Source organism: Lepidothrix coronata, unplaced genomic scaffold, assembly GCF_001604755.1.
Source record: "Lepidothrix coronata isolate B3197 unplaced genomic scaffold, Lepidothrix_coronata-1.0 Scaffold25, whole genome shotgun sequence".
Taxonomy (NCBI): Eukaryota; Metazoa; Chordata; class Aves; order Passeriformes; family Pipridae; genus Lepidothrix; species Lepidothrix coronata.
The window spans coordinates 7,042,203-7,068,461 of record NW_016690205.1 but is presented as its reverse complement, the minus strand read 5'-3'; the positions used below and the strand labels follow the sequence as shown (position 1 = coordinate 7,068,461).

General features: G+C 46.1%; 1 protein-coding gene across 2 annotated transcripts in view; it reads right to left on the bottom strand.

Annotated features, from left to right (window-relative positions):
* INPP5A (inositol polyphosphate-5-phosphatase A) overlaps nt 1-26,259 on the bottom strand; it is a 192,722-nt gene that overhangs the window by 125,682 nt on the left and 40,781 nt on the right. For both annotated transcript variants that reach the window (XM_017809289.1, XM_017809287.1), the window contains exons 2-4: nt 21,685-21,726; nt 12,640-12,740; nt 12,018-12,105 (exon numbers count right to left, since the gene is read on the bottom strand). In XM_017809289.1, coding sequence (XP_017664778.1) covers nt 12,018-12,105; nt 12,640-12,740; nt 21,685-21,726 — 231 coding nt within the window. The remainder of the gene's footprint in view (nt 1-12,017; nt 12,106-12,639; nt 12,741-21,684; nt 21,727-26,259) is intronic.

The following is a 26,259-nucleotide window of genomic DNA, read 5'->3' as shown; positions in this document are numbered from 1 at the left end:
AATTATCAGGAAAATACTCCTTGTGTGACATTTCATTGCTTAATGCTTTACTGGTGCAGTAAAACAAGACAACTGCTGAAATTATAGGAAAATAAATTTGTAATTTCTTCCTCATTTAGCCATTTTTGAAGCTCGTGTATAGGAAAGTCATTAATGTTATGTCCTCCTATCGATGTTCCAAGCCTTTCAAGGCATAACTAATGTTTTTTCTATACTCTTCCATGTGGCCAGTTAAATTAGACACATTATTTCTGTGCTGTTAGGGAACACTGATCAATAGACACTTGGAAAGCCCTCTAAAACTAAGTGGAAACACTTCCTCAGTGTCAGAGGGCTCTAGTTTGGGTCTGTATGCTGTGAACAGTGCTAAGTGTGACAGAGCAGTGAGTGTGTCTGAGGCATTTCCACGCTCCCATCCAAACCTCCCAATGCTCATGGCTTGCCAGAGGCACTGCTTGGTGCTCACTGGGCCTCTGTCACTGACTTCTCTCCCTGGGAACGGCTCCACTGCTGAAATCCATCAGCTCCTGCCAGCACAGCCGGAGGCTTCAGCCCAGCTCCACCTCACTCAGAGCTGCGCAGGTCCTTACTCACCATTTTTCCCTTGGAAACTGGGCTGCTCGCTGCCTTTCACATCAACAGCCATATCCTGAGATATGAGCGGGTGTCATAACACAATTCCATCTTTTGCTCCTGTTAATTTGTGTTTAATTGTAAGTAACACATGCATTTCCCAGCCTTTCCACAATGTACGGCCGGTGAGCTGCGCAGTGAAACCTGACTGGTAAATGATGTTCACAGTCAGGGAGTGAGAAGCCTCATGGATTGTTTTCTTTTTGGCTACAAATGCTACATTATAATGTAATTTCAAACACTAATAAACCCATTAGTTTCTATCAATAAACATCATACATTTGATTTTTCTGTAGTCATGCTGCTCTTATTTAAGAATTAATTCAATGCCTCAGACAAACGCATTAGCAAGTGCCTTAAGCAGTGTTTCATAATTTCTTAAGCAATTATTTTCACATTTTCCAATCTCACATCTTTTCTTGAAAGCCAGAACCATTCCAAATCAAACACTTTGTCACACAAACCAAATTCCTCACACGCATTACTTGAAAAGAGCTGTTAATAACATCATGGCTCTGCTCAAGCAATGTGTAACCGGCCCTGCCCTTCGCCCAACCATGTACAAACGCAAACAAGATTTCTGACTGCCCTGTACCTTAGGCTTTTTTTTGTTTATTGTAGAAAGACAAAACTTAGCAACTAGGCCTCCAAATTTCTAAAGGAGATCCACGTGGGGCTTTGCAAACTTCAAATTAAAGCATTTGCTATATTATTTGTGTCAGACCCTCAATTATTTCAGCAGATAACACCATTTTTCATTACCATTCCTTCTGTTCTATTAAAATACTCAACATCCTCCTGAGCACTTGGCAAACCTTTACGCAAAATGCCCTCGAGCCCTCGGCCCTTGTGAGGAGCGCATGTGCTCCTGGCCTTGCTGGTCAGTGGTCAGCAAGGGGCCGGGCACCTGCCATGGTCACACTCCCGATGGGCACTGGGGACAACAGGCACAGCTGCTGAGCAGCGCCCCACAGCCCAAAGAGAGGGCCAGGAGGACCCCTGTGTCTTAGAAGGGAAGGATTAGCTTTGAGTAAATACACTGCACAGCACTTCAACGTCCCGAAGACGTGCAGAACGCAGCAGGTACCGAGGCACTCACAGAGAGCAGGTGCCGGCAGGGCAGCGCTGTGGGAAGTTGTGAATCCTTGGCACAGGCCTCTCGCGGATGAACGGCAGATGACAGGCACCAAGCAATCCTCTGCTCTCCTTTCTGCCTTCGGGAAGCTCTCTGGCCCCCACCCCGGCCAGGCTGGGAGGTGCTCACAGCAAACACGGGGCACAATCGCAGCGTCCACACACCTGGTGCCCACCAGGGAGCCGGGGAACTGAGCCCCTGGTGTGCGGCAGCGACAGCCCAGGGCACGGTTTTGCTCTGCTGCACCCGCTGTCACACGGCACAGGGCCTGGGGACAGTGATGGGAATCCCTGCGCTCGGGGAGGGGATGGATGCCACGATCAAAGCTGCGAGACTCGTGCCTGTACCAGGACAGCCTCTCCCGTGCAGAGCCTGCTCCCAGCTCCTCTGCTGAGGAGGTTTTCTTCCTTTCACCTCCGGAAGATTTGCTGTTGCTCGTGGACTGCAAACAAACTTTACTAAACTAAAAGAACTGAAAACATGGCTTGAATTCCATTCACAGTATGTGAAAATGTCTATTAACCATGTTTTCCCTCAAAATTGTTTACTGTTTGCATGCAACAGATTTATGTATTAAACTGAACTATATTTATTCTTCAAGAGCGGATTAAGAAGAATAAATTTAAGTATTATGTACTACAAAAACAGGAAAATAGCTAAATAAAACCTGAGAACCATCATGCAAAAAGCAGGCAACAAGCCCTAAGGTGCCAAGGACTCCAAGTTAAAGCCTTGGAAATATCTGTGCCGTATTGCTGGACTGTCAAATGCAGAGATGCCAAACAAATGGCAGATGACTGAGAAGAGTTACTGTTTGAGGTATGTGTTGAGCTAACCAATAACTGTTTCATAAATCTTTGGACAAATTACTTTAAAAACATATAATAATTAAATATGCAATAAAGCAGAAGCAAACAAAAATGCCACACGCTCCTACACTGAAACAAGAGCAGCTCTGCTCCATCCATGGCCCACGGCAGTGCTGCAGGTCACCTGCCGTCCACTGGCCCAGCACTGGGAGCTGCCCATGCTCCCAGAGCCCTCCGGGTTCTCCCACACACACCACGGAGCAGGGGAAGGGAAACAAAATCCCAATTGCTGCCCACTGTGAAATCTCCCGCAAAGCAAGGGAGGGCACAGGGCCACGCGGAAAGGTCTGACTGATGCGGTTCAGGCTCCTGCTCACAACCTGCCAGCTCCCTCCAGCACCCCAGGCAGTGCTGGCCCAGGGCTGGCAGGGGTGGTTGGAGGGCTGGGGACAGGCCCTAGGGCCAGGGCAGCGGGACTGCAGGCCTGTCCGCCCCCTCACCGCTGTCGGGTGTCCCTCCTCAGCCGGGCTCTCCCGATGCCCCCACAGAGCCACTGGGCAGTCATGTCCTGCACCCACCGGGCTGCCCATCGCAGGCACCCACAGCTCCCGGGAAATGCTGAACGCAAACACGGGCACCAGGGCCACCCGCGTGCAGGGAGGCACCTCCCAGGACCTGCCAGCACAGCACCCCTGCCTCAAAGGAAAGCTACGTTTTTTGGGTTAACCTCCCTTCTCCAGCAGCAATCAGAGAAACTCTTTTTTTAACCTTTAGAAGCTTAGAAATAGTTGATTTCCTCTTCTGTTCAGACGGTCTGTAATTTAATTTCAAGTGTTTCAGTTGATTTTTAGATGGATGGGTTTCTACAAAACCAGGTTCTAATTATTCCTTATAAATAACCTCACTTTTTTCCATGTAGCCTGTTGCACAACTGTGGGGTGAAATTCTGAATATCAAATCCACAGCCCACAGAAAATGCAATTCCATATAGACTGTAAATCCATAGCTGATACAAACAGAATAACGATTCTGCAGATAAAGAAGCTGCTTTATCGCCAATTTCCTCAGCAACAGCACATTTGTAAACAAAAGAGATTGACCCAAGGCTGTATTATTGGGCTACTGATCTGTGAAATCCCTTACTGTTTTGTAATTATTCCTCCTCTTCCAATTATATAGAAGTGTCAGAAAACAGGTAGAAGATAAGCCATGAAATTCCTCCCAGCAAGAACTCTGTCGCCGTCTTAAAAGATTTGTTTTAAAAATGCATAGAAAAGACAAGTGAAAACCAGAGGAAGGTTCTACTTTGGAAACACCTTTCAGATCCCATTTCCCATCCAGAAGAGATTGGAAGCGATTACCTGACAGACAACTTAGTTCCCTAAGAAATTAAGTGGGAGATTTCATTTCAGGTGGTTGTAAATACATGTCCATGTCACAGAATGACAATACTTCTACAATCATTTTTCCAGGATTTTGTCAGAAGCTGTAGGATTAACTTCGACATTCACCAGCTCCCTTCATGAACCCCGTTTTTTCAATTAAAAAAGATAAAAGCTAATGAAGAGGTCAAACTTCGTGATGCACATTTCAAAAAGCTCCCAACCGTGTATTTCATCAAAACCCCTCAAAAAGCAGGAGGCTGTAACAGGAAGAGATTCTGGGTTTTAATGAACAAGATGAGGATGAACACGATGAGGCAAGAGCTGCTGGAAGATGTGCAGAAGCAGTGAAGTCTCCACCGAGTGGTACCAGCCTCGATTCCTGACAGGCACTGCCACCACGAGGCTCTATCCTGCTCTGCATTGCTTGTATTTCCTACAAATGGGCTTTAAACCCTCATTTTTCCATTTCCCTTTTGCTAACACATACACCTCACCAGAAGCACTTCTCTGCTTTTGGAATTTTAGGGGCCTTTATGAGGAAGACTAGCATGTTTTTCCAACAGTTTTATTCCTTTTATTCTACCTAGGAGTGGAGTTAGCAGAAAGTAAAGATTACACAAATACTCAAGTAGCAAACACCCAAGTACTCCACTGCCAGCCCTCACCTAGGATCACCACACAGCCCTCCACCCAGGAACCCTCTCATTGCCACCAGCCTTACAGCCTTACGCAGCTCCCACACACTGGAGTACCAACAAAAAAACTCCCAAAGAACTGGCAGAGTAAGATTTGTTTAAAAATATTTTATACTTAATCATTTCTTAGGGAAAAAACCCAAAACAACAGTGAGGCAGAGGGAAGCGTTTGCTCAGGAGTGATGTGGGAGGCTGGTGATGATAGAACACTTGCAGGTTTCTCACATGTGCCTTAGAAAGGAGTCTGGCCTTTTTTCCATCCCAGAAGATCCTTCCCTGGATGAACTCCACAGGAGCTAATTTGAGAAGAGTCTGAGTGACACTCCTGTCTCCTTCTGTGGCATCACCTTCCCTTGCAGGACAGCCCTGTCCCCATCTCTGGGGACAGGCACTGCTGCTGCCACCCACTCAGACAAATTCCTACTTCACTGGATTGGCATAATTTTCACAGATATCATTATAAAAACAAACACTGATACAAAATAGAATTCCATGGAAAGGAGAGGAAGGAAAAAGGAGAAAGTGGAAACAGGCTAATGTGAGTAGCAGAGGAAAATTCAGATCAAGACTACAGTAAACAGAAAAGCAAGAAAACACACTCCAAAGCCTCCTGTTCAGCAGCGAGTCACAGTGACAGACAGTGACATATGTGAGACTGTGATTGACATCCCAGTGGCAGCAGAGCCCTTCCCGGGCCTCCTCAGAGCCAGAGTGCTCATGTCCCAGCCGGGGCTGAGGGGAAGGACACACTCCATGTGTTTGAGTGTCCACACGTGCCCTGACAGCCCATCAGCAGCAAGTGCCCAAACGTGCCCTCACACTCCAGTGGCACTGTGTGTCCCAGTGTGCCCTCACACTCTGATGGCACCACATGTCCCACTGTGCCCTCACACTCCGATGGCACCACATGTCCCAGCCGCAGTGTGGGGTCCCAGCGAGCTGCCCTGGAGGGTCCAGTGCCCACGAGGCTGTCACGGGCACCCCAGCACTGCAGTCTGGTGCTCCAGCTCCATCTCCTGGGGAAATCCTGCCTTTCTGCAAAGCCTGAACATTCTGTAAAACTGTTAATGAAGAAGCAGGCTGAGAACTCATCAGGCATGTGAATTCCCCCAATATTCAATTTAATTACGTCTCTCTTCCTAAATCATCTTTTTTACTTAACCAAACTCGAAATTGCCAGAGCTAATAAGCTCAGGAGAATCACTGTACACCATCCATTTCTGGGAACAGGCCGATATTTTCTAGGACCCATTAATAACTATGACATGATTTATGTACAAGATAAATTCATTTCAATTTCCTTTTTCAATTAATGGCCAATTATTCGAACTCGGCTCAACCAAAAATATTACTCAAGTATCATTAATCTAACAAAAATTAACTTTACTATTCTCTCACTAATGTGCAGATATAATTTTAAGGTAAAATAACACACTTGAATAACATGTTGTCCACGTGTATTTTTAGGACCACTGCTCCCCACTAGAGCCCCCCATTATACTGGCTCAGGTTAATGCTATCAAGCATAATGACTTGAGCAAAGCTCTGTCCTAGATGCTGCTGCAGGCCACCAGTGTTTCGTCTACCTCAGTGTAAGACACGTTTTACATTAAAACAAAACTACTGGTACAGAGTGTGTGAAGTCAAAACAATCAGGGGAAAAAAACAAAAAGCACAACCTTCTCCTACACACCCTGGCAGTGCCCAGACTGTCTTTATGTTAACTGTTCCCACAGGCTGGTGTCTCCTGCCCCCACAAAGGAGCACTGGGCACTGTTCAGCTGCTGGCCCCCATCCTGCCCAGGGACAGCGCCGTGCCACCTGGAGCAGGGACATGGGCTGGATGGGAGCACCCCAAAAGTGCAGCATGGGGCCTGAGGGACGGGCAGCTCCCCACACCCCCAAGGATCTGTGATGGCAGGACACCCACACCGACTGAATGGTGCCTCTACCACCTTCGGCACCCAAAACCTCTTGGCCTCTGTAACCCGAGCGCAGGTTTGGCAGGGGTGGGGACAGAAAGCCTGGCAGAAAAAGGCCTGTTACTGCTGTATTCTCCATTTGTATCCTATCTTTGTCCACCTCCAAGGTGGTTATTGAAAAGAAGTTTCATTTCAATCACTATCTCACCAAACTTGTCCTTTGGAAGCAGGGAGCTGTGCGAGCACAGTAGCCTCTCTCCATTCAATCTACTGCTACCAGAAGTACAAAATCCAAAAATGTCAGAAATGGTGGTTTCAAAAAATGTATTTTCCTGGTTTAATTTCAATAAAACTCTGCTATGCAATGAGCTAATTGCAGTGCACTGCACCCTTACTAAGAGGAGGAAGATGGAACTTCAGCACATCACATGTAGAGCCCAATGGCTCTTTGTTCACTGCAAGGTCACCTGTGGGGCTGAGCTGGCAGACAGGCAATGAAGGATTCTGCTTATTTCTTAAAAACAAACCTATATTGGGAAGTAAAGCAATTACCCCACTGGGCTGATGCTTCTACACATCAGCTAAGGGCCGTTCCGACCACATAGCTCCCAACACGCCCACAGAACACTCGAGGCAGCAGCTGGTGACCTGCTCACTCTTGGAGGTCTGGTTTGCCAGGACCCTCAGAATTGACTTGATGCACTAAAGATTCTCTCTCAACCTACAGAAACCATGTGTTCAACACACCAGGGAGGTTTAAGCTACACAGGGGTTTCCTCTGCTTTCTCTGAACAATGAAAAAGAAAAAAAGCATTTCCTAAGCAATATAAAACCTTAATTGAGTACTCCAGAAATCAATAAATACAGGGCACGAACCAACTAGATTTTATCTAGTTGCAGTAAAAATGTCACCAATTATACTGACATATTTTCATACAAAAATAGTTATGGATTTGATGACAACATCAACATATTTCTGGCTGCTATTCAGCTTCAGTATGAATGTTCTTATTCCAGTATGAAAATACCTTATTTACCATTAACTTGGGCTATTTCAGAAGTATCGAAATGTAAAAGTTCAACAAACCCAACTATTTTTGAGTAACTCCTCACATAAGAAAAGTGTCAAGATTTATAATTTACCCCTTCCATGAAATACACCAAGTACAATAAAATTAACAGAGAATGTAAATAATGAGATGTTGGGAAAAATCAATACAACTGCAAAGATCTGCTTTATTAAGAGTGAAGTCCCTTGGGTGTAGTCACAAACAAATAAAAGCAATGTACTGAATTTCTCAGCTTCTCAGCCTTATTTCACTTTACTTGCTTCTGTCTTCTCTCTTCACTAACTGTACATTCTCTGACAAGATCTACCTCCTAAGTGACATTTTATATGACAAAAGAAAGTATCATGCTTTCAAACAAGGACTTACAGGAGGCTGCCTTTCACAAAGCCTTGCCAAGCTGTTCGAGTGTCTGAAACCTCTGGCTAGCATGGGAGCCAGTCTGCCCACACTCGTTTGCCATCAGTACTTCCAGTCAGAACTGGGACAGCAGCAGAGCTGCCGGTTTAGTTCATATGAAATTTCTGGGAAGCCCTCGTTAGGCCTGCACAGGCTGTCACCCACCAGCCTCATCCATAACAGCTGGGAGCTCTCCAGCACTGCCACCTTCACAGAGCTGACAGGCGTCAGCTCTAATGCAGCCACTCTCTGCCAAGAGATTAATCTTCAGGTAATTTTTAAATCTGATAAAGCTGCGTTTCTCCAAAGCGTGACACAAGATGCTTCATCCCTGTGCTCCCTGTGACACCTCTGCTGCTCCCAAGGCCTGGCCTTTACCAAAGCCTTGGGTCAGGAGTTGCTGTCCAAAGCTGCCTCCTCCCCAGCCCGACCCTCAGAGCCTGCAAGCTGAGCTTATCTCTGGGACATGGTCTTGCCACCCCAGCACCTTCCTTGGCCATGCACTCACTGCTCAGCCTGGAGGTTACTTTGTGCATGAGTTTAGTAAGTTTTGAGTGGAACAAAATCCCACACAGTCTCATCCTACCACCATTCCCAGCAGAACAAACCCTACTCACCAAAGCTCAGTTCTCTCCCTCGTCACGACTCCTCCCCCTCTTCGAACAAATCTGAAACCTAAAACCAGTCAGTTCTATACCAGATTCAGTGTATGTGACCATAAATGACAAATCCTGATATTAAGCTTTATGTCTCTGATTAAGGCAAATGAACCATTTTGATCCTTAATACACACTGAGTTATCGAAGTTTTAAAAACCAAATCACTCCCCTAGAAACACCTCCTTATCACACCGGGTTGTTATTTCTTGTGTGGAACTCGCCCCCTTATGCTGCCGTGAGCCAGAAACAGGTTTTGTGCTGAAGGGACAGGTTGCTGACAGTGCTGTCTCAGACCTGCCTGTCAGTCCTATCACAGGCAAACTGAGTAACTGTGGGCAGCAAAGTCTGGTTTAGCTTTGCAGGAGCCAAGCCAAGGAAAGCCTTACAGAGGAAGTGATGCCAAACCTTCTAGAAAAGGGGATGTGAGAGCAGCAGGGCTCAAGGTTAACCAAACTGCAACTGCTTGGGCTTCTCCCTTTCTCAAGAAAATAGCATTATACAATAATATATGTGATAAATGTTTATATTTCAGAGACAGAGAGGTAATAATATAATAACAACAAGGCCACCATCTGCTGCCAAGTTTATGCCTTAGAAGGGATGGAAAAAAGCCCACAGAAGTTACAGAACTTTGCAAACACAGCTAATGAGGAAACAAGTAGATGCATGACATCGTGCAAGCCAAACCACACTGGAGATAAGACCAAACCTTTACCCTAAATGGACACACCACATGTGAATCCCCCACTCAGGCAGTCACCCAGTGTAAGTTACAAATACACGCACTGAGTAGAGGAGCTGGAGAACTGCCAGCTCAAAGCATGTGTGTAAAACACCATTTCTATGACTCTTTGATTCCTGACAGCAGTTGCAGGAACTGAGTAGCAAGGACTGTCAGCATTCAGTGCCTGAGAGCAGACTCCAAGAAGTCAGAATGTTAAGGAGCTCAGTGTGAAGGTGCAGCCTCTCTCCTTTCTAAGTTTTTGGGCTTTGGTTCCAAGCCACTGCTACTACAGTCTAGCAGGGAAGGTATAAAACACTCCCCTAAGTGTTTTATAAGGGGAGTTTTTTATACTCCTCTCAGTGTACTATCTTCTCAGTGATAGTAACACAAAATATCATTGAATAATCACTCATCTTTTAGGTTTTCCCTTTTCCACACTGAGCTGATTCAGCTCTAAAAGGTTCTTACAGGTTGAAAACAACAGACAGAAAAAACTCAGAAACATCATTCTATGAGACCATCTTTTCACTGTGCTTTTAAAAATTATGATGCAAGACTTATATTCCAGAACACCTGTACCGCCCAACTGGATCCCAGAATACCTGTGCTGCTTTGCCTTGTCTGCATAGAGAGAAAATCACCATGTTTTCTATACTCCTTCTCCACTAGCTCCACTTTCAGAGGTCACATTCCTCCTTGAATGACAGCACTGCACCAGGAGCTTGTTTGAGTCTGTCACCACAACCTGTAAATCCTTTCTAGAGTGCTCCCCCCCCAAAAGTTCAACAGAGGGCAATTTAAACAAATAATAATAATAATAATAACATGTGTTTGGTTACATTGCTTTCCACAGAAAATAATATTGGTAGAAGCAGTCCTTTCCCCCCCCCTTTATTGAATATATTGACAGCTTTAATAAATGAAGAATCAGAAGAAAAAAATATGCAAAGTAGTACTTATGACAGGAAAGGGAGAAATACAAAGGTTGTTGGGGAATACTGCAAGAAAACACATTGCCTAGAAAATAATGCTGGTATGTGAAACAAGAAGGCATGTTATCTCTTGAACTGGGAACTTTGCAAAATACAGAGTTCTTCACAGAGACACAAAGAGCACATACTCTATGACTGGTATTCTTGTCAGCTTCTGTAACAGCCCTTTTATTCACCATAGTGGCATCAAAAATAAATGTACCTCATGCTAAATAAAACAACTTCAGTATTATAAAGTACTGTGGTCATCTTTAAAAAGAAGTTGCATTTTGTTATAGATTGCATTAGTCTTCTATGTTGTTTCCCAAATTAAGATCACAGATAATTATCCTTTTGTCCTGTATCACAGAAACGTCTCAGATGGAAGGGACTTCTGGCCCTCATATGGCTGAAGGTCAATCAGGTAATGCAGTTCCCCTGCCCACACCAGGAGGCACCTGCTGCAGGACCCCGCAGGGTCTCTGCCAGGGCGTGGGTTTATCTGGATGCAGCTCTGACCTGTGAGTGACTCCAAAACATGCAGCTCTGTCCTACTGCCCTTCACCAACTGGCACTTTCTGAAACCTTCAGAAGACAGTTTCCACGTTACTGGCTGAGGCTTGTCCCACTAAGGCTCAATAAAGTTCGTAATCTTGTTTTTCTCTTCTTTGATGAGGAAGAGAAAATAACACTGATGCCTCCCCTCCAGTTCCACGCTAGCTAGGCTTCTAGCCAGAGTAATTAAAAAAAGGAATAAATAAGAGTCTGTCCAGGTTCTTATCCTCCAAACTTATATGCCTCCAAGCTGGGGTTTGTGTGCGTGCCAGGGGATGGTTTCTCCTTGTCCGAACTGTGTCACAGGCACTGTCTTTGGCCACTGGGCAGCACCACCTCCGGTGCCAGAGAGAGCCCAGAGGCACTGGGGAGGCAGGCTCCTCTGAGGAGCATCCTGGGGGAGAAGGAAGTTGCTGCCCCGGGGAGAAGGCAGATGTCACTATTCACCTCCGAAGGGCTGTTCTTTCCTGTACAACCCAGCAGTGACCACCCGGACAAAGAGCAGACGTGTTGGCACAACACACAGCCCTGGCGATGGCCACACGAGCCCTTCTGCTCTGTAGGAAAGGCAGTCCTGCACACATGGATTTACGTGTACCTAAACACCACTCATGTGCTAGTGCAAACCTGTGCTCTGGCTCTCACACTGTGCCCCAGGCCAGCGGGGCTGTGAGCCAGCTCAGGAGGTCCCCGACAGCAGCCCTGACCCCGTACCAGCACCATCACCAGCTCACTGGCACCACCTCACACTGCCAGACACTGCCAAGCTCTGGAACGGGAGGTGACTCTCATGGGAGGAGCCACCAAGGTTAGTTGTTGGAGGAAAAAAAGGCCTTTGACGATAATTTTAAACAAAAAGCCTGTGCATATCGATATTCTACTCATTTCAGACGGATGCACCCCTGTGAGACCAGCACGTATGCATGCCACGGAGCAAACGCTCTTAGTAAAGATGTAATCATCATCAGGATGGAAACAGCTCATAGCCCCACATGGGTCAAAAGCCCCAAATCAAAGAAATTCACCTTTGGTTGAACTGAACTTGTGAAATAAAGAAATTTACCGTGAAATGCTCCTGTGATTTATAGTTCTCATCCAGGTAAACTCGAGCTCTGTTGTAGTCTTTCATTGCATCACTTGATAACAATTCTCTGAAAGAGAAAGAAGAGATTGAACACGTAAAGGGAGGTGCAATGGTACGGCATTGCCTCGGCATTGCTCTGTGCTGTGATGTTCCCAGCATCACTCAAAGGAACCCCCGGGGGAAATTCCATGGGCAGAGGTGTCCCCGGCACAGCCACCTGCCCGGACACTCCAAAGCTCCCATCGTCCGTGTCACCTCCGACGTAGATCTTGAGTTCCTCAGCGCCGTTTGGACACGGCTGGGAAGGACGCGGGCCACCGATGTTCACAAAACTCCGCAGATTTGGGTAATTTGTGCCGAAGGCCCCGCGGTCTCAGCGTCACCCCATCCCCGCCGCTGCACCGCCGCCCGCCGCCCGCAGAGGGCGCACGCGGTCCCGGCTCATCCCCGCACGCTCCCGGTTCGCTCCCATCTCCCGGGGATTTGGAGGCGATAAATTAAAACATTCCCGGGGGAGGCTCCGCGGTTCCGCCGGTGACTGATCACTTCTGCCCTTGTCCCCGGCTCCGGGGGCGCCCGGCCAGGGCCCCCCAACACTTACTTCACGAACTTGTCCACGTGAGACATGGAAGCTTCATAGTTTTTCCCTCCGAATTCTTGACAGTGTAAAGCCATGAAGTGGGGTTTGTGTGCATGGACGACCTGGAACAGAGAGAAAAGCCAGTTTTAACAAAGCTGTGTCCGCAGCTCTGGTCACACAGCATGAAGGACACACATCCAGGTGTGTCCCCTGGATGGGGAGGGCTGGCAGCTGCTACCTGAGAGGTAACTGGCACAACAGCAATAAGCACCAAGGGGAGCATCATTTGCCATCCACATAAAAGACTCATAATACACAGTAATTATCTCAAGTGTTCTAAGTTAATATTTTCCTTTTTAAACTATAAATTAGTTCCTAGGGATTTAAAATACAAACAAACTCTTTCAACTCCCCTCAAAGAGGACCTGATGCCATTAAGATGATCAAAACATCTCCTTGTCTGGGAGGTGGAAGAGTTCAAACACCTCAATTAAATTAAGTGGGTTTTGTTTCCACTTTTACAAAATTTCCCAATGCTGATTAGCTGTTGTGTTTGATATTTTTATCTACAGAGTATCTTATTTACAAAAGTATTTAAATAACACACACACTATGGTACACACACATATCTAACATACGAGGCACAGAAATCCATCATGCTATTCCAGGTGTTAAGTCTTGTACACTGCAAATACCTTAGATACTAAGCAGTCAGCACTAGGATGCAATTACCATACCAAAAACCTAGAATCCTTCTGTCTCTCAGCATGCATCAAATCAAATGTTTATAAATCAAGTGTTTATAAATTTGCTGCTGCTTTGAACACCCATTCCATGTTAATCTGTCCTATGGAATTCTCTCTATGTTGTCTCTATTCAGCACTTTAAACACCACATCCAAAATGTTTCTGTGTTGATACTGAGTCTCTACAACTTGTATTCCACGTCTTACTGTGAATTAACAGACACGAGCTGCAGAACTACTTCCAATCTAAAAGGGAACAGTCTGAAACGATAAATGATGCACCAGTGCAAGCACATGGGGAGAGAACACGCTAAAATGTGAAATAGGATTCCCTGACTTCTGAAAGGTGGCCCTGGGCAGCTCCAGCCAGCACAGGCCCACGCTGTCCGTGCAGCCATTGGGAGGAAGAACAGCTGGTTTCCACCAGCTGCTCCCAGCAGAATCATAAAGCAGCTGCCCTGTGCAGGTCTTGGCTGCAGGCTCGGGTGCTCCACATGTGGGGGGCACAGCACCTCTCCCGCTCGTACTGGGGCAGTCGTGTGGGAGGTGGGCATGGGGACTGGAGAGCTCTCCCTTCAACACACCCCAGGGAAGGACAGCTGAAAAAACAGTGATTTCTTTCCCTTTGTACTCATTGCCTACCCTACAACTCTGAAAAGGCACAGATCCAGTAAACCACTGCAGTCTTGCTTTTAATTATGGAAATCAAACGTGATTAATATTACTGTTAAAAGGTCTTTTCTCATTCCATACCCCTGCCATGGACAGGGACACCTTCCACTAGACCAGGTTGACCAGGTTGCTTCAAGCCCCATCCAAACTGGCCTGGAACACTTCCAGGGATGGGACACCCCAACTGGAAGTTGTGGATGTTTCCTTTAAACCACAGCGGAGAGAAACTGCCATTTGATCTGATGACAGAGTACAAAATCCCTCATTCTCAACTGCACAAATAATCTCATTAGACAATCAAGCTCAAAGACAATGAACTAAAGATCAGCAAAATCCAAACCACAGCAGCTTAGCATTGAGCCAGAAGCAGTCACAGGGCCCTGCTTTGAGCTGCCACCTTCTCATGACAGCACAGCTGCCCTGCTTGGGGACGTGCTGTGGCAGGGAGGGCCCGTGGGCACCGGCAGGAGACAGTGCCAGTCCCTGCTGGAGCCTCCTCGGAGCACATGCCTATGTGCCCATCAGGCACAAGAGGGCAAAGTGACAGCGAGGTGTATCACCAGCTGGTGGCACATCCTTCCTCAGGGACATCCCTGGAACACTGCTCTCCATCAGTGCCCAGAGCAGTCCCTGTCAGTGGGAGCAGCCGGGGGTGCCAGGGCCAGCAGCAGAGGGGGGGTGGGACAGGCAGCCACAGAGTTCAGCAAGGGGAGGCCTGGCAGCAGCTCAAGCACACCAGAGCCAAGGGGAACCCAGAGTACCACTGTGTCCAGGTCCCAGGGAGTTACAGCATTGCCAGCCTACACTGGGTCAGCCTCGAGGACAGAAGGAATGTCCTGCTGTGGGCCTCCGAGTGACTTCAGACAGTTACTTCCTCCTCTGTACCTCAGCTTCCCTGTCATTGAAACATATCTTGGCACTGACCTGCTCACTGAAGCACTCTGAAAGGAGCTGCTGTCAGTGTTACAGATAAATACTCCCACTCAGGTGCCTGAGGATCTTTGAGCACTTTCATTACCTCATTAATGCTGGTCTCTGCCAACAGGAATACCAGAAATCTTGCTTTAAAACAGACCATCATTGGTAGGGACCAAGAATGAGCCAGAGCAGGACTCAAAGGAAAGTCTAATTAAAAAAAACAAAACCAGCAAGCAGGTGACAGACCAGCTGGCTAAAAAAATCCCTGCCCCACAAGAAATGATACCCAACTGGGACATACTTTTCCTCTGATACATACTTCCCATAACTATGAAAGCTTACATTAATACTAGTTGATTTTATAGGTTTACAAACAGCTAAGAGAAAGCTGCTGAGAAAGCATCCCTGTACAGATGCTCCCTCCTTTCTTCCCAGGGTGCTGCCCAAGGGACCACAGACAGCAGCCTGTCGTCAGAGTGCAGCAGCAGCGAAGGACTATGGAGCATCCTTACTTTACCTGGTTGGTTCACTTTGTTCACTACCTGCAGAGAAATACTAACCAAACACAGCCCACGGAGTGGAACTTCAGAACAGAGCTCATCTGTGCTCCCCAACACAATGCCACCCCAATTCCCCATCTGCTTTATTGCTCCAAATCAGTTTTGGACTCTACATCCTGATCTCATCTATTTGGACGGCTCTGTGAAGTTACCATCATCATAAAACAGTTGTAATTATTTAATCTTGTAGTCCATCCATTCTCACTGTTCCAGGGCAATGCACCCAGAAACACCGACTGTGGGCACAGCAGAACCAGCACCATGTTACTCATTTTAACTACAACAAGTTTGCTTCAGTATGAGCTCTTCTTACACAGCTAATCAAACTGATGAACTGGTAAGACAAAAAAAGTACAATAAACAATTTCATGTAAGATCTAGGCATAAACTATCTCACATTCATGATCAGTCACAGGGAGCCCTGAATAGGGAAGTCCTGCCTTGAGAGAACACTGCAGAACAATTCCACTGTGCTGCAGCAGCCACAGAAAACACTCCCAGTCTCTGAAGTGAGATGCAGAACATAGGTTTTTTGGTTTGCATTTAAATCCTTGAGAACCTGAAATCACAGCTGGTATTAAAAAAAAACCAAGGAAAACAAAAAACCAAAAAACCTTATATTGATGAGGAGGATATATCCATGGGGAAGCAGCATTGGCTTAGTAGAGGTTGTCATAGCATTCCTCGCAGGTTAAACCACTAAAGCACACCTGAATATTAGTTATGTCTTCTCATATAATAAAACTCCTCCAACTAAGAGCAAATTGGCTCTGCTTCATTACCTTTTACTAGTTTTCTACTCTTATGAAAGAACAAACAGTACATAATAATGAGTAATGAATACTTCAGAGCAGAAAACTCCCAGTTGCCAGAGGTTAAAGATCACACACAAGACCAACATAAACACGTAATTTGCATTCGTGGCAGCACAATGTTGTTATCCAGTTGGGCATTATTTTCAATTTCTGGATACACAAAAATAGCATTAAGGAAGCCACAATCAGGAGCTATTTTGAGGGATGTGGGTAACTGAGTAAGATGCTCCAACACAGCTGAATGAATATAAAACTGGTGAAAAGTACAAATCTGACACCTTCCCACTGCTACAGGTCTTCGCCTGTTTCAGAGAGGGGACAGGGAGGGGACCCTGGCAGTGGGGATGCCCTGAGCCCAGAGTGCCACAGGCCAGGGAGGGTCAGGGTCTGCTTAAGCTGGGGCAGGAGCCACAGGCCAGGCCTCCCACAGAGGGCAGTGCGGGCATCGGAGCGAGGGGACCAGGCTCAGACCCCATTCAAGCAAGGCACAAGAGGAGCCTGAGCCTTCACTGTCCATACACAGGACTGCTCAAAAAAATTAACAAAGCATGAGCTTTAGCTTCCTTTGAACTGTGAAATATGTACAAGTCAATTTATCATGTGTAGTCTCAAAGCACTCCAAGTCTTTTCAATTTCTCTAAGTCTGAAGAAATGAAAAAAAGGCACCTCCCAGGGAATGCACACCCAGAGACCACTGGTGCTGCTCCAGCAGCTCAGGCCCCCATCCCTACCCTGGACACAGGCCATGGATTTGAACCAACAGAAAACCCTCAAATGGCCCCACTTGAGGAAAAGCTTCAGGAGAGAAGAAAAAGAAATATCCACAACTTCCAGTCCTCTGAAAAAGGGCCGAGACCTCAGCTCACAAGAGCTGCTGGGGGTTGCAACGGAGCTTTTTGGTTAATCACCTTCTCTAATAAAACAAACAGCATTAAGTCCACTAAAATAATTAAGCAACAACCTTTGAGTGGCTAGGTGGGTTTTTGTTGTATTTTGGGGTTTTTTGTTTGGTTGGTTTGAGGGTTTTTTGTTTGTTTGTTTTTTTCTTCCTTCTTCTTTCTTTCCCAAGTAACACATCGAGTTCCCACACAGCAATACCAAGATGACCTTTAGCTTTTAGGTAAACTTTTCACTTCTGTATAACTACAAGTAAATGCTCAAAATACTCTCAAACACATCAGGCAACATGGAAAATTGCACTAGGGGAAAAGAGCCCTCTGCCTCCAGGTTTGCATCTAAAATGACCGTCTGCCACGAATACAACACAAAAGGACTGTTACTAAAATTAGTGAAGGTTTGCAATAGCTCCAGCTCCTGAACTCTTCCTGCCCAGTGCAGCTGGAGAAAGGACAAGGCATGGAGAAGGAGGAGGTGAAAAGGAAAAAAAGCCCTAAGTAAATAAAGAAGTCAATAAAAGTCCTTTCTCTGCTCTCCTACACCCCCCCTTGCAAACAGCTTCCTCCATGCTCTTGAAGCTTCTTATTCCCCTGTACATTTTCCTGTGCACTGACACGGAGGCTGTGAGCCGGGGCACGGGCACTTTGCATGAGTGGGACAAAATTCTGATGTGCACATTCTGTGAATATGCTCATTTGCACAGCAGCTAGTTCATCAAATCATCCCATTTCTTGATAAGCACCTAACTCTTCCCCATCACACATAAAATGCTCCAACCCACTGTTCTCAGGCATTTTCCACTCTTTCCCAACAGCCCCTTCCCTCTTTGTTTCTGAGATAGGTTCTTGGGGTAAGAGAATTTTTACTGGAAAGAGGACTAGAGTCCAAATTAAACTATTTCAGACCCAAGTCTGACACCTCTTGCAGGCCACCAGTCACAGGAGAAAACACCCGAAGCAAGGACACTCTTGGCAGACAAAGTGCCTTCTCTGCTCACCTCTGCCTGATATTTAGGTGATGTTTAGCAGAACAGCTGCTTGGGTTTGTTCTCCTCCTTTAAGCTGCTGCCCTTAAGTGTCTTCCTTTATCTACATGTAATGAGAATACAAAACCTAGGGCTTGTCCCATAAGGAAAAGTGTTACAGAGCCCCAAGGCAAATGCCACGTACTGACCCTTGGAATCAAATGGAAAAAGTAGAGCAGCAAGGAGGAAAAGCTCCACCATAAATCTAGCATTGGGAAACAGGCAAGTCTGAGGTCCAGGCCACCTTTCCTCCTTGGATCCGGTGGTCAGCAGTGCCTCACGGCCACCAGCTACTCCAGCAGTTCCTGACTTACCTGGGAAAGGTCCCACTAGCATGGGTTGCAGATGACCCAACCCTGGCAGTGTTCAAGGCCAGGCTGGATAAGGCCTTGAGCAGCCCGGTCTAACGGGAGGTGTCCCTGGCCATGGCAGGGGGAGTTGGCACTAGATAATCTTTAAGGTCCTTTCCAACCCTTAACATTCTATGATTCTATGAAATATCTGGGACTGAGTCCAGCTGAACTCCTGTTTCATTCAGTTTTACTCTTCCTTGGGGGAAAAGCAGCAACTAGTAGTGAACTGGTAGAAAATTACCCCTTAAATCAATTTTAAACTACTCAGTCAGCTGTCACCCAAATGCAGGCTCCACTTCTATAGGACTGCAAATGGATGAATCCAAGGCAACCAGATCAGGCAAGACAACACCTCTCAGCTACATCCAACTGTGCTGTCAATGGCAGTGACCAGACAGCTCGTGGCTCTCTGGGCGGGGAGCTGCTGATAAAACCAGCTCTGAAAGGGTCTTTGAAGTAATTTTTTTCCTGTTTGTATTTCTTGACAAACTGTTTAACATAACAGCATGAGATCTTCCATATTTTTCATGTTAATAATGTAGGATATTTGTAGATCAATGGCAGAAGTTTAAAAAATTCAGTATGTGACATTTTAATGTTATTTTAGCCCTCCATATGCTGCCATGTCCTCAGAAACGCATATGGCAAGTAAATCAATGATAATACGTGACTTGTATACACCCATCACAGCAATTAAAATCCCTTATTTTAATTTACTGGAACTTAAAAACAAGCTCCCAAAATGCTCTGTAACTGGTACACTCTCTGACATCAACTGAAAGACATTACAGGTTTAATTTCTAGAAACGTTTTAAACTAAGAGTGGTAATGGTGCTTCCTTTACCGTGGAGAACATTTTGACTACTTACACAAGGACCTCATCCTCTGAAGTTATGCAAACTGCCCTGACACAACTACATATGCAAATTGAATTCCTCAGAAGAATGGAAAAAACTGTGGTCTGCGGTTTATCTGGTTTCAAGTTTACGAAGAAACATGAAGAGTCATTTTCCAGCGATGATGCTGAACCTCAGTTCGCAGGGTTTGTGCACAGCGCGTGTGGAATTAAATGCAACAATCCCCCCTGAAGCTGTACATTCACTGGGTCGCTCTGCAGCCTGGGTTGGGATGGTGCTAAGTGACTTTTGGTACAGCCATGTTCATCTCTTCCCTAAGGAGCTTTTTATCAAGTTTTGTTCCACTTCCTACTGTGCTGGAGAGTGTGGTGTGAGCAGCCACCCTGTGCAGGGACCCAGAGGGGAAGTAGGATAAGGCCCACAGGGCACGGCTGGCACTGACTACACACAGCACTGCTAGCCTTGTCCTGGCTACTCTTCCTCTCTTTTTAAAGCACAGCTTTCAGACTGCAGGGACAGAGGGCAGAGGCACAGAGAGGGGACGTTGCAGAGCCCCCACAGCTGAGGGACAGGCTCGGATCTGCCTCAGTAACACTTTCCCTCGACCAGACCCTGCCCTCGACTGGCCCCATGGAGAGTTCATGGATCACCTTCTTCCTGTTTGGAATTCTCTACACACAATGTTCATTGGACCAAAGACAGACCACATCCAGTCACATGTCAGTGGTCCCTGCCCTAAGACAGCAGCAGCTCATTCTATTCCCCTCCTCTTCCTGTTTTCCACAAATTACTCAGAAGCATTTCCATAGCACTCATCCTACTTCAGTAAACAAGTGAACAGAGAAGGATTCTCCTCAATAAAGATATATAAATAAGTCATGTGATGCTGAAAAATATGCAGCCATCTGAAAAAAAATAGAAAATGAAATAAAAAGAGTTCTGTTTATTTGCATTTCTCTTCAGGAAGAGTTTTTCCTAAAGCCGTGGAGGGCTGGAATCAAAGCTGGCTGAGATGCCTGTGCAGTGCAAGCACCATGTACATACAACAGTAATCAATCAAGATGGAAGAAGAAAAATAAACAGATGAATCGGAACTTGGCAGATACTGAAGAATGCAGGACTGATTAATGCACCTCAGATATTTGCAAATCCTTTCCATTGGCCAGAAAAAGCAAACTGCAGTATTTTACACAGTACAATAAAGGTCCCAGGTTGCACCAGTAACCAGAGATTGTAAAGAAGTACAGGACGTGATCAGTTACTAAAAGCAAAAGATAAGATACTGCTAATGATCTTTGCTGCACATAGTTTCACTTTAAAACTTGAAAAACACGATTTTGTTGCTTTAACCATTTTTCTATAGGAGAAGTCGGACTGAATAAAGAAATCTTGTGGCCCTTCAGTACCACATGGTTCCTTTCAGTGGCCAGTTGGACAGGGCTTGGAGCAACACGGTCTAGTGGAAGGTGCCCCTGCCCATGGTAGAAGGTGGAATGAGACAGGCTTTAAGGTCCTTTCCAACTCAAACCATTCTGTGAGCCTGTGACTCTCAGACTCTCAGTTGTGGCAGCTGTGGCACCAGCTCTTGGAGTGACCCAGCGCTTGTGCTGCTTTTCCCAGGGATGACACCTTCGAGCCCCACCAGTGCTCATTTCCTGTTGTTTATTTCCATGTTTCTGTATGAAGTTTGCTACTTAAACAAGTCTCTACTACATCAACATGACGTGTAAGAGGACCTTGTTTTACTTTTAAAATAAACCTGACGCCCAAAGATTACAGAACATTCTATAACATGGGTTCAGTGTCACATTGCCCAAACAAGAAAATTTTCAAGAAAGAGCAGACACAAGACTGATCTATTACAAACCAATGCCAGTAATTCTCATATTTCAATATTAGGGTAAACTAGACTTCACAACACTTTTTTTTTTTAATTACTCAAATATATCTTTTGCTCGGGAGACTTGAAAGACCAATGCCAAACTGAAGTGAATTTTTTAAAACATCAATCCTTTTTTTAAGGCAGAGTATTGTCAATGAGAACAAACAGTGCTTATATGCTGAATTTTTATAATGATTATTTAGAAATCCAGAAAGAGACATTTTTCAGGGCTGCTTTTACCTTAGTTAGCAATTATACTTCACAAAGCAAAAGATCCTGACACTACAAATTATGCCAATAAGCAAGTGTTCACAAAACTCCATGAAAATAAGCTTTACCTTACCTGATAAAATTCCCGAAGCCAATTCTTCTGTAAATTTTCTGGCTGAAAAACAGAAGACAAAAATTAATTAGGAATAAGAGTAATGTATTTTCATAATAATATACTGATACTTATTGCTTTCTTCAGTCCATTCAAGTGGGGAGTTTTTTTCACAATCAATGCAAAAAGTACAAACACGAGGATGCTCCTCCATGATGCCAATGGACAATGCCTTTTGTTTTCAAGTCTCCTCTGATTCTCACCAAGAAGGCACATTTTGTATACGACTGCACAGCATTTGTACCCACACAGGCTTATCAGGCAATTAAATCAGCAGACTTGTGTTGAAATATCTCCTGTTACATGGGCACATTCATCACCTGGGGATCAGAAACTTCACCGACCTGTCCACACCCAGCCAACCTGAGCTTCAAGTGACCCGGATTTACTTCTAATAAACTGGGTCAGAGGGATGACGGTGCTTCTGCAGGATGCTCAAGTCCATTAGAGCTCCTGCCAAGGACAGACTGGAAGAAGCATTTCCATATTGCTACAGAAGTTATGAAAACCAAAGCAGCAAAACCACAGTAAGTGCAAAGTTCTGCCTTTTCAGCATTAGAGCCCAGCCTAGACACGATCACAGAGGGAGAGAATTGATTTGTTGAGCTTTATCTTCAACAACAAGACTTCTGGATAATTTTTGCATCCTAGTGGGGAATAAAAACTCACGAGACTTTCCTGTCACAGCAGTGGCAGGACCATGCAGTATCTGTGAGAGTAGAACACACCAAACTGAAAGCCAGAGAGATGCCTCAACATCATCCCTTACAAACAGCTCCAACACCACCTGTCCAGAGGCAAACACACAGGCATGAAACCTCTGTTATGCTCTATTCTCCCATCAAGTGTGCTATTTTCACGTAGTTGGATACAACTTTGAATTTACTACTTTATCCTGACTGTTTGTTGCATGAAGGTTTGCCCACAGGTACTGTAATGATTTGTAAGGCTGAAACATCCTGTGAGCCTCAAGAGTCTGCAAGAGTTTGTGAAAGCTGAGGGGAAAATGCACCATGTTTGTCCCATGCTATCCGTTACCTCCCTTTTGTTATTCACCCTTTGACAATTCCGGAATCGAGACATTATTGGTCAAGAAGGTGAAATTTCCCCTCCTTAGGAACAATTATTTTTCCCAGTGATGAACATTCTCCATATTCCCTATGGAAGCCCTTGCTCTGGGTGCAGAGCTTGAACCTTGGCCCAAGCTCAGGGACAGCTTAAATTAATACACAGAGAGAACACAACATCCTCTTCTCCCCCCTGTGCCCTTCCCCTGGGCCAGCACAGCTCACTGTCAGCACAGATGAACCCTGCGTCCGCCAGGCAGGCAGTAAAACTGACCTGTGAGAAATGCCCACCAGAAACCACCTGTGTACCACCTTAACGCTTCTCCCTCTCGTCCTGAACGTAGTGAGACAACCCACTGAGGAACAGTAAGGGCTGTTGCTCTTATAACAGCCAAAGAGAAACCAAGCAAACCAGGAGCTGCAGCAATTTCAAGATGACTTCAGGCTGAAGTTACAAAGGGGGGCACAGGACTTAGTGATGGTTGTTTTCTTTTAATCATTCTACAAAACAGATATGACCTGAGAACGTGCTTTGTATATGATTTGTTTATGATCTAAACCAAAGGGCCAGATTCACACCATCAAAAAACCAAGACCTTGGGGACTATGATACATTCCAATAAAGCCCAGCGTGGGGCTCTGGCACAGCTCTGACAGCACTGGGCGCTGATGTCCAAGCCAGAGTGGAGCCTCACTCAGCAACAGGCAATTCAATCTTAAGAAACAAACAACCCATGCATTCCTCACTCCCCTTTATTTGTGACAATCACAAGATGTCCTGGGGATCTCTTGAGTTTTAAGAATAACCCAGCATTAACAGTAGTTATTCAGAGAGGAAAACCAAGGACACATTTGCTTGTTCTGCCTCCGCTGCCCAATCTAAGATGGGCATCACTATTTACTTGTCATCTGCAGGGAACCTCAGAATCATTTGGGTTTGATGAGACCTCCAAGGTCATGGAGTCCAACTGTTCCCCCAGCACTGCCAACCCACCACAAATCCACATCCTCAGGTGCCACATCCACACAGCTTTTAAATTACTCCAGGGAAGGGGACTCCACCACTGTGCTGAGCAGCCGTGCCAGGGCCAGACAAGCCTTTTGGTGATGGAGTTTTCCCCAGTATCCAACCTAAACCTCCCCTGGTGCAACTTCAGGCTGTTTCCTCTTGTCCTGTCACTTGTTACTCAGGAGAAGAGCCAGATCCCCACCTGGTTCCAACCTTGTTTCAGGAAGTTACAGAGAGTAAGAAGGTCCCCCGAGCACGAGATCCTTGCACAACAGAGACTATAAACAGAGCACCACTGTACCCATCCCCACCTCCCACTGGAGGAAACATAAATTCATATGTAATACCCAGAGCTCCCAAGAAAATTCCAATCTCAAACCTACATGAAACAAACGCACAACAGCTACATCTGAAGGCAGACCAGTGAGTTTTCAGTGTGAGCAGGAGTCAGCCCTAAGTGATGATTTAAATCAAAGTTGCCAGTGGCACTCCTGCTGCCACATTTCACTGCTACAGTTTCTACCAGCTCCTGGATTTGGGAAAAAGCAGGAGCAGCCTGCAAATAGGTTCTCATGGAAGAACAGTGTTTTGAAGTTTGGTTTTGTTTGTTTTTAAAAAGTCTTTATTTTCTTCTTATTTTTAACCCCAGGAGTCAGTACCTGGAAGCCCACAGCCAATGTCCCCCATAGAGCTGCTGTGCACTGTCCCCAGGTGCATCGAGAACTTCAGCTCTGGAAGAACGGTCACTGTCTCACCAATGGCCTGGAAAACCCACACCTGACTCCTGTGAGACCCATCACACTAACTAACGACAAAAGCAAAGGCTCAGAGGGAATGGATTTATGGAAATGATTGCAGAACCAAGCCAGGTACAATGAGATGAAGCAAGTCACCAAAAGCTGTAGGACATTCTCCTTTTCCTCCTTTTCTCCCCTTTTAAGATGCACAATAAAAATGGCAAAGTGGCAGAGTCAGGAGAGCAAACCGGGGTGAGGGATGCTGAGGGGAGCTGTGGGATGCTGGAGAGAGGGATGAGGCTGAGGGCCCTGGGGCAGCTGTGGGGTCAGGCCCCATCCCCACTAGGACTGAGGAACACTGCCCTGTGTCCTGTCCTGCCCTGGAGGCAGCAGCATGGAGACATGGAGCTGAACACAGGCTGCAGCTGCACACCCAGCTCCAAGGGGCCGGATTTAAACAAGTTAATCCCATGAAGGGCTGTTAACTGTGCCATCCCGGGTGAGAAGTGAGGGGTCAAGTGAACATCACAGCTCAGAACAGAGATTCCTTGACACAGGAACAGCAGGTGGCAAAAGCCCAATGAAATAATACGAAGAGGTGCTGAACAAGGCTGTCACGTGCAGATTCATTCCTTCTGGGATCCCACGGACACAGGAAGGTTTGAAGAAGTGATGACAGAAATACAAATTGGAGCAGGAGAAAGAAGCATCACTGAAAGGTGCCCATTAAGGCCCTGGGCAGGCAGTTCCAATAGAGCAGGTGCTAATGAGGTCTCTGGGGCTGCCAACACAGACTCCTCTGCCCAGCCTGGGTTTTGGTGAGCCCTGTGGCTGCTGTGATTCCCCTGGCTGCCCACAGCTTGGGCTGTCACCCAATGCTCCGCGGACCTGCCCGGCTCCCCACTGCCGTGCCCTCCTCCAACAGTCCCTCCCACGGCATGACCACACCCTGTCCTTCCATTTTTACCCCTGAGTGGCACAATTCTGTAACTGAGCCCTCTGCCTCAGACTCCTCCCCAGTCACCTCCTATAAATGAAACAATTTGAAGTTTTTGAAGGACTGGAGATAACAATCAAGTAGAAAGATAATTTATCATCCTCTTATTTTTCTGTCTAAAAATAGACACATTATATTTCATGTCTTCCACAGACTTTGGCCTTCTTCCCATCCTTTCTCTCCACATTCTGTCCTTCATTAAATTATCTCATTCTTTTTGTAACGTAACGGAAATTAATCTTTTCCCTGTCCTCTTCAATGCTAAATCCTTTCATATCCATTCACCAATGAACCGATATCTCCCCACTCACTAATCCCAACACCACCTCATCAGCCTCCTTTCTAGTTTCCCCTACCTCCAGCCCCATGCCAGCTGGTTGCTCTGGGCCCTTCTCCCGTGTCCACACCGCAGCCTCAGCTCATGCCCTCAGAGGATCTGCCAAAGAGCAACAGCTCAAGCAATGGCAGGAGAGAACAAGAAAGCAAAACCAAGCTATTAACACTTTGTTTGGAATATCATGGAATCACAGAATGGTTTGGGTTGGAACAGACCTTAAACTTCATCTCATTCCAACCACTTGCCATGGGCAGGGACACCTTCCACTAGACCAGGTTGCTCCAAGCCTTGTCCAACCTGGCCTTGGACACTTCCAGGCATGGGGCAGCCACAGCTTCTCTGGGCAACCTGTGCCAGGGCCTCACCACCCTCAGAAGGAACAGTTCCTC